Raw genomic sequence first — 10,014 nt, forward strand, 5'->3', positions numbered from 1 at the left:
ACTTATTAAGTAATCAATCAATGAGTAGAAGGTTAAAATAGTGAATAAAATCATTTGTATACATTCATTATACGCATCATAATCGATTTCGAAAAACATAATTTATGAATAATTATGTTCGATTAAACTGATCACAGTGGTACATTATGAATTTATGTGGAGAGGGCGGGAAATGATGAGCTATTTCAGTCAGTCGCAGACGTGACCTTTCCGCACGAGCCACACGTCACAGGTACTGTCTTTTGTCACGCTTCCGCGTCCATCGGTCATGGAAAAGTAAATGTATATAGGGACCTACGCAACAACCAGACTTCCAATTATGCGAAAACAATTTCATGAAGGAAAAATGTTTAAGCGTCATGCAAGGAGGTTATAATATGAATATAATATGTTACATGTTTATACATGTTTATTTAATAAACATTGGCCATTAGCGTGTTCCTTAGCCATGGTTACATTTTAGACATTGTCTATGTATGTAACCAAAAGTCAATGTTTTGTAAGGACCGTGGTTAGATTTTAGCACGGACTATTAATAGTCCGTGGATTTCAGTGTCTGGTTGTGTAGGAGATACGCTTAGCATTTTTGGGGATTTCCAGTTTATCGTCCGGCACTCTTCGCGATTTCCATTTATCACCCGGCCGTATGGGGATTTCTACTCATTCCAACGCTTTAACCGTCGTCAAAAACTAAACTTTCGGCGCAGGCGTGACAACAAAATATTTTTAAATGTGTACACATTTTACCTGTTTTTTGTACCTATTTGTTTAAATTTTTAAGAACAGTCAATGTTTTGTTTGATAAACGTAATGATATTTTATTATAACTGCTTAAATTTATTTTAACCATATGTACGGTAATAATATTACCCTATATTGTTTTAACGACGTCGTATTACACAATACTGACAATAGTGTACTACTGTAGTTTGTAGAACAAAAAAATAATGTATGATAATTAAACTAACTTATATTCATAATTAAACATTAAATATTAAAATTATAATAGTAGTATCTGTGTAGGTACTTAGATTTTGTGCCGTTGAACTTTTACAATCAAACAAAGTCAAACTTAAAATGTCACAAATTGTAAGCATCAAAATATAAAACCATAGAACAATGTATGTACATGCTTACTGCTTAGGCATAGGTGTTCATACAATTCGGTAACACCCATACAAAAATCTATGATGTATGTATATCATTGTACGATTGTGAATGATGATCGATTTACAGAGAAATTATGAAATAATTGTTGAAACCTAAAACAATTATACCTAAATTAATTGTTCGTCATTTTCAGTAATCATATATAGACAACACAATCTGTCTGATTTATAAAATTCAATTCAATCCTACTTACAAATTTTAGTACATTTCTACTGAATTTGCTGTGGGAAAAAACCACATCATTGTGAGCCAACGTTGGTCGTTGGGTCTCACGCACATCGCGCCAAATATAAAATAAATCAATATACGAACTCTGTTCATACCCATTTGTCCATTTAGAAGGGAAAAATGGAGTCATCGAGGAGTATTAAAAAGTAATGGAAATTTATTTTATGAATTTACCGATGGATGGTTGTGCCACGGTCGTTGCCCCCTCCCTATTTGGCATGTCGTGGGAGGAGGGATAAGGCTATCAGCTCATATTATTATATTTATTCTCACGTGGCAAAGATAAAAGTAGTAGCGAAGTGATCGCTTCGGTGCCGAATTTACCAATATCTACTCTCATTTTCATTCCGGAAATTGTTAATTTCCTTATAATGACGACGTATGTACATCACCTCTCAGGCTATATAATAACTACAATCCTGCCAAATACTTCAAAACATATTTCACCGACGTCTGACGCCTGCTGCTTGCAGTTACTTGACTTAGCCGTTAGCAGTCTTAAAATAACTACTTTTCCACTAAATAGTGTTTTCCGAATATTGAGACTGAACATAATCTATGGTCTAAACTTAAGCCTCTGATTTGGTAAAATTATTTATAAAGACTTACCTAACACATCTCATCTAAAAAAAATAATAATAGATGTTATCTCAAAATTCTGATAGTTTGAGGGTAAGATTATATAGTATAATATTATGTTTTTTTCAAGTTTATTACTGATGTCTGATGTAGTGATGTCATAAGTTAGAATTTACAAGATGGTTTAAAATAAATGTGACATTTGTGTAGTACATTCATCCAACAATTCATATTTCATGTAAATACAGCTAGATCGTAGAAAGATCCTTTAAAAAGAATTAAAGGTTACCTACCGTAGATCAATTATTTCAACTTAAGATCACCTTAATTACTAAACTAGACACAACAGCAGAGAATGTTAATTGGCATAAATTGAATTTTAAAAAAAAATGTCCATATAATTGTTTATAAATAGTAGTTTTTGTAAAAAAAAATGTCATGTATAATATTATTTTTTATCAATTACACAATTTATCACACTCAACTATTTTTTTACAGATAGGTTAAAATAGGTACCTAATACGGTTTTTTTTAAATCTTGTTATGATAATGCAAATACTTCTGTATTATAGATCTATAACATTAAATGAATAATACATACATGTTTTTTTTATTTCATAATGAGTATCATACAATTTTGAAATTAAGATCTAAATTACAGTAGTATTACCATATACTTTAAGATCGACGTACTATGCTAATTTAATTATGTACTTACAACTTATAGTAGGTACATTAGGATACAAGGATGTACAGGTAAATAAGTCTAATCTATGGAAACAAAACTATCACACAACACGCACTTGTTTCCACAATTATTAGTGTAATTATAAAATATATATTATTAGGTACCTATACCTTCATACGTAAACACCACGGAGGTCTAAAATCTCGACAAGACAAGTGAATATTTTAGAACTAATTTTACATTTTATCCTATAATCTCCACCGCTCGATGATAGTTTTTAATTTTAATGAATGACGGACTTAAAAAATATATTTACAAATAATTTAGGAGCATTATATTTTATCGACAAGTACACTTCCGTATACTGGTCCAGTGGTCCTACAATTACCTAGACATCTACTATAATTAATATATAATTGTAGGTACCTGGTGCAATGCGCATATTATTATACAATATTTTAATGGATGATGGACTTAACAAATATATTTACAAATAATTTTAGAGCATTATATTTTATCTACAAGTATATTTCCGTATATTGATCTTATATTTACTTAGACATCTAGCTACTACTTTAATTAGGTACTGTATGATTGTATGTACAATGCAAATCGTATGAATTTTCGTATGATACTCATCATGTGAATATTAAATAATTAATGTCATTGAGTTAAAAATGTAAGTATTGTTATTGTCAATATTTGTAAATCAATTTCATTTACAAACATTATTAAATAAGTCATAAGACAAGAATGTCTATAATTATATTAAAATTAAAATTAATTTTTAATTAGCTGTTTAAGCTTGAACGCACCTGAGCAATACGTAAAAAAACAAATAATAAAGAAATTTTAATCTCTAAAGGAATAATTTTCAGTTGAAATAATCGTCTGTTATAATTGTTAATACAATCGGTTTTTGTGTATCTAACAACAACCTAATGAATACCTATTTCCAATATACTATATTTATTTTAAACTTATTGATTTAAAAATTTACACAGACACTACAGAATACTATAATTATATAATAATATATGACGAGGGTACAGATATTTCATCATTTAATACCGAATGAGCAAACGATTATGTTTGGTATTATATTTATATACACAATGGTTTATTAACTTTAATAAATTTATTACATGACAATTATTTTAACCATCGTTAAATCAAATACCATTCATTGTCTACCTTGAATTTTCGAGATTGCAGCATATAAAAACTCACCATTTAAGTGATGTGGACATTATTACTGCTGTTGTTTATTTTATTTTATTTTATTTTTGGAGTCTAAGATGAATTGTCATTTGAGCTAAAAATTCTAATGTTCCAATGTTTATTCACTTATTTCAAGTAGAAGTAAATATTTGCATGTAGTTTATTAAATAATAAATTATCAACTCAAAAATGTTCTTATAATAGTTTCATTAAACGATATAATCGACACAAATTTTAGTCATCTGCACTTTCAAAACTGGAATTGTGTATACCGCATCGACAATGCACATACATAAAATATTTTACGTACAAGCTTTTGCTTTTAGTATTTTCATAAGTGTACATTATGTTTCTGCTTTCTCAACCGTAAGTATTATACATTATTTTTTAAAACGTATCTTTAATAATGATAATGATTTATCTCATTAAAATAGGTAATCAGTTTATAATACGCATATGATCACTAATTCAAAAAATGAACCCATTTATTTATTTAAAAAATGTAAAGTAATGAAATTAAAGTTTAAGAATAATATTATGATCGTTTTTATATATGTTTGACAATATTCATAGATATTAAATAAACAGTTTATCATCGTATTTGTTCTCGTACAGTGAACAAATCCATCCGACTACCTACTCTAAAACGTACATAACTACCTACCTGAATATTTAATGGAAAGCGGTTATTCAAATTTTAAAATATTTCCATAAATTAACTCTATTGATAGATAACCTATCTCAAACTATTAAGTAACGTAAAAAAAACATTTTTTTCTTTGAGGTCTGGTAAAAGTGTAAAAAAAAAAAAAGAATATATTTTAACAGTTGTGTAGGATCACCAATAACCATAGAGTTATTGTTTAAAATTTAATTTATATTTGTGAATAAACACTTTGTACAGTAGCATTTATCATACAGTTTGACATAAGCACCTATAAGTCGGAAAAAAATATTGTAACTAAGATATTTAGTAGCTATTCATTTTTTTTTTTATAACATTTTAAAATGTCTACACAATAAAAATGGTGAGCATCCCATGTCATTGAATCACAATTTTTGACTGCACGACAACTAAAAATATGATTAGCATTTCTGTTGTTTTTTATGTATTATTTATGTATATATGTTTTTATTTTTAACTTGAAGTCAGATCAAATAATTAATAATGGATATCCAGTAGAGACGTATGAAGTTGAAACTAAAGACCACTATATGGTGGGCATGGAACGAATACCGTATAGTAAAAATGGGAATAAAACAATTGGCAAACCTATCATTCTATTACACGGCTTGTATGGGACGTCAATGTATTATACACTTAACAATATATCTCTCAGTAAGTATATTTTCATAACATTTTTTATAAAGAATATTTAATTACAACGAGGTAGTATAAGACATATCAACCGAAATACCGTACTATATTATTAATATACCAATTGATTGTATTATTCAGTACCTGTATTGTTAGTAGTTATTGCGCTTGGCATTGTTTTGACATGCTTGAGCATTGTTATATCATCGTCCATCGATATATTATTACAATGTAACTTCTATGCTATTTGCCGTTAATTTATTGATACAAAATTTGATGATGACAAACCTTCACAATCGTTTTGAAATCCTATTGTTAAGAAAATAATATATAATGGCATAATAATATGTAAGTCTACCACCACCTAACCTCTTATCATAGAATACGAATAAGACAAATCAGTAGGTGAATCATTTTAAAATTAATCGAGAATAAGTATTTTTAATAGGTAAGATTCAAAAATATAAATTTATTATTTTAAATGAAATATCATCATAACTATTGATATTATTCTAAAATTGTGTTGGCTGACCAATCATTTCTAATTTATAACAATAATCATTAGGGTGAGATTCCGATTATCATGAGATGAGATAAAATGCCCACGCGCCAACTGCAGGTAGGGAATGATTCCTGGTAAAATCGGGTGGATTTTAAAGAGTAATTAATAATATTACATACATTCATGATGCAGCAAATTGTGTAATACGTACCTATTTAGGTACTTCTGTATGATTTTAAACGTTACGTTGCCGTGCCCTTAGAAAGTTCTAATGTTTTACATTATCCGCTGTCAAAAGTTCATAAATTGAATTTTGTAGGTAAAGTACAAGATGAATATTATGCCAATTATCAACCAATAAGGTTATTGCTTACACAAGCTTAATGCTTATATTGTATAATATATGCACTTATATAGAAGCAAAAATATTGCATATGTAGATAACTATAATACTCTACTGAGTGTATCGACAGGCGTACAGCACATCTGCAGACTGTATACTGCTTTTTTAAATACCTATATAGGTTAGGTTTAATATATATATAGTTTAATATTGAATATTATGATAGCTTGTATAATATATTAAATTATATAAATAAATACATTATTAAGGAATAGCAATGCCGTTGTTTCAACCTTAATATCAATCAATACAAAGAAAAGACAAACTTTACACTAATACACTAGCATACCAATACATCTTACAAATAACAGTATAATGTATACTAATTGTAATGTTTATCGAACAAAGGTTTCATACTATCTGATGCTGGTTTTGACGTTTGGCTTCTCAATTTTCGCCTTGCTGGCATTTCTAAATATATCAAAAACCCAAGAACCGGCCTGGTAACTCCATTGAGAAATATGTCATGGGATTTCAGGTAAGATCAACTGCGTTATTCTTTCTGAAATAATTTACGTGGCATACAGCTTCAAAAGTGTATAATATAAATCTAAAGCAGCGCAGTATATTACATTATAATTCATTTTATGATAGCTCTGTGAGTAATCACATCATGTTTCAATAAAACACATTATCGAGTCTTCAAAAATTGATTATCTGGATAAAAATCTGGAATCTCCTAAGTTAAAAAAAAATGTACAGGGACAAAGAATATTTAAGAAAACACTGAAAATCACTATTAGGTGACATTTTTGATACGACACAATTCATACCCAACAAAAAGTTTTTTATTTATAATCCAGTTCAGTACCTATATATAAGAAAAATTAATAGAATAATTTAATATGTAATTTATTTACTACATACCTACTCGACATAATGATCAAACAAAAATTAATAATTTAATATTCAAGCTTTGACGAATTGGGAATATATGATACAACAGCTGCCATTGATTTTATCATAAATAAAACTGGATATTCTACAATACACATGGGCGGTTATTCTTTCGGAGCTACCATATGCCTGATTGCACTAGCAGAAAGACCAGAATACAACAAAAAAATTGACAAATTAGTTTTGATAGTGCCCACGGCCAGAATGAAGTACTACGACCGAAGGCTTATCATTTTCAAGATATTTCCCTATTTATTCCATGTAAGTACCATTAAGTAATACGTTTTTGGTACAAACAATTTATGTTTTTGTGTTTCCGAAATAAACACACTTCACTGAAGAGTGAAGACGGCTGAAATATTCAAATAATAAAATGTAACTTTTACAAATATTTTATACTTATATACTATGCGTTTATACTTTATAACTGCATATTAATAGAATTCAAAAAGTATTCATATTTTAACATAGTCTGTTATTTATAAATTGTAAGCGACCATTGAGAGGTAGAGGATACATACCTAAGATGAAACATCCAGACGATCAATGGCTAGGACGCCAATGTAAAGATAATAAATACATGAAATATTTATGTCTGTATGTGATGACCCAAGTACAAGGCAATCTTCTACCAATAAATTACGTACGTATCTTATAATTTTTGGAATGTTGATGAAAACAAATAGAGTTGAAACTTGTCACTTAGACTCAAACTATTCTAGATTATACCATATTATTTCTTTCATATATTATACTATAGTCTGTATAGTCTGTGGTTGAGACGTCTAAATCGTATAACCCAAATTATATTTTCCTGTGCCAATTATTTCAACTTAGAATAATATATTTTATTCTAATTTTGTATACCTAATAACTATAGTAGTTAGTAATTACAATTTGAAACCTCCTATAACAGTTTCTTAGGATAAATAAAATGCCCAGGCATAAATGTTAAATCATATATATATATATGTTTTCTAAAAATGTAACGCACCTCATCCATAAATATAATACAATTATTGTTCAATTTAAATATGTATATTTGTTTTTATTAGAATACTATTGAAATCCTGAGAACATATCCTCAGCCAACATCCGTTAAAGTTATGACTCACTATTACCAACTAATACTTCAGGGTAAGCACAGTTAATTATTTTATAGTTAATATAATATAAACAATCGGTTTACTTTCTAACATATTTTACAGTTACATTTATTAAGCTAGTAAGTTTATAATTTATTTTTTCTAAATTATTTATCATCAAAAATATTGAGTAAAATTTAAAATAAAACCATCCACTTTGTGTAGTTATATTTTAATTTAAAGAATTAATATTTAAGTTTACACGATTTGTTTCACTGAAAATGTCAAGTAAAATTATTCTTTTCTGGGTTACGATGAATAACTAAAGAAGATTTTGTTAAAAATATGTTTCCGTAAACATCTACTACTAATACAATTGTAAATTCTTTTCTCTTTTATTCTCAAAAAAATAATGAAAAATTAATAAATGTATATTTCTTATAAAAGTAGTTACCATCCATTTTACATTTATTATCCACTTTCAGTATTTGTAGAGCTGTGGTAACTACATCATATCATTAGTTCTGTGGATAAGTGGTGGTAATCTACAAATACTATTTTCAATTTTGTAGGATATATAAGCGTAAATGATAAATGATAGCAGATACCTATTAATGTCATTACCAAATACATAATATCTTATTTAATTATCATCAACTTTTCAGATTACTTCCGAAAGTATGATTATGGAACAATTGGAAATATGAAGCATTATAATTCTACTACTCCGCCTGATTATGATTTATCTAAAGTGACAGCGGCGACATATGTGTATCAATCAAAACATGATATAATTGCTCCTCCTAAGGTATGAACATTAAAACAATGATTATTTTTAATTATATAATAACTATTAAACGTATATACGCTATAATATAATAGAGAAGGTCTTTTTTTAACAAACATTATCTTTGAATAATTTACACTTACACATGTTCACATTATTGTGCACTCTTCACTTTATCTCATCCATTTGAGGTGACACGAGTTTAGGGAGCGAAGAGCCTTCCTTGTCAAAAATAAATAGTTGTGCATATTCAGATAGTCCCGTATGTGTTTTTAAATAAAACTCTAATACCTCGAATTATTTACTTACCCAATATGAATTTTACATTCTCTGCTCACAGCATATTTTTATAAATGCTATATTATGATTTATGACATTCTAGTCTGTAGTAGCTGACTAACATAATACTATATATTTTCAAAACTATATAATATAAATGTATAATTATATAGATATTATTAACATACATAATTTACTAGTTTAAAAAAAGGTTTATTTGAATTCAAATTTAACACATCTATTACAGTGACCTCTACAGGACAAAATGACAATCACGTAGTCGATGTACAGACATTTACGGTACTGAATGATAGTTCCTCTGGTTTCGTTGTTGAGTTTCAGCCATTTCCGGTCTCTTGAACCCCAACAACAAATATACACGCAAAGAGAATAATTTGGCGAAAATTCGGTGAACCACCGTACTGATTTGTGTATACACGTCTTTTTCACAGTTCAATGACGTTATTGCCATTGACAATGCAATTCACCTGACACAATATAACCATCAGTCACCACCTCAACCCTCTTTCTCTGCCACTGAACATTGGTTTCCAGTTAAAATCGTTTTATGGTTGTTCTTTTTTCTCCTTTTCATTATACAATATGAACATAATTTGTTTGTGTAATAATTGGCAATACTCATTCGATTCATCGTATTATTTACGACCCAGTACAATATTTATCCTATATTTATGAGCCTCAAGAAATTTAAATTTAATTTAAAACAGTCTAGTAGTTTCTGAGATGAGCTATTAAAAAACTCATTTCACGTTTATATATCTATATGGATATAAATTTTAATATTATTAAAATGTTGTGATAGTGTAAAAAAATTGTACACTGTTGAAAATTCTAGT

The 10,014-nt window shown here is 28.2% G+C and overlaps 1 protein-coding gene across 1 annotated transcript; it reads left to right on the plus strand.

Moving 5' to 3' along the window:
- Positions 1-3,975: 3,975 nt before the first annotated feature.
- Positions 3,976-8,899, plus strand: LOC111033664 (gastric triacylglycerol lipase-like; the record flags this gene model as incomplete). Its single annotated transcript, XM_022314522.1, has 7 exons — positions 3,976-4,252; positions 5,036-5,225; positions 6,458-6,587; positions 7,024-7,267; positions 7,500-7,649; positions 8,062-8,143; positions 8,757-8,899. Coding segments are annotated over exons 1-7 (1,023 nt in total), but the record flags the coding sequence as incomplete, so codon positions are not given.
- Positions 8,900-10,014: the final 1,115 nt, after the last annotated feature.

The sequence above is a fragment of the Myzus persicae genome, unplaced genomic scaffold (assembly GCF_001856785.1).
Source record: "Myzus persicae strain clone G006 unplaced genomic scaffold, MPER_G0061.0, whole genome shotgun sequence".
NCBI lineage: Eukaryota > Metazoa > Arthropoda > Insecta > Hemiptera > Aphididae > Myzus > Myzus persicae.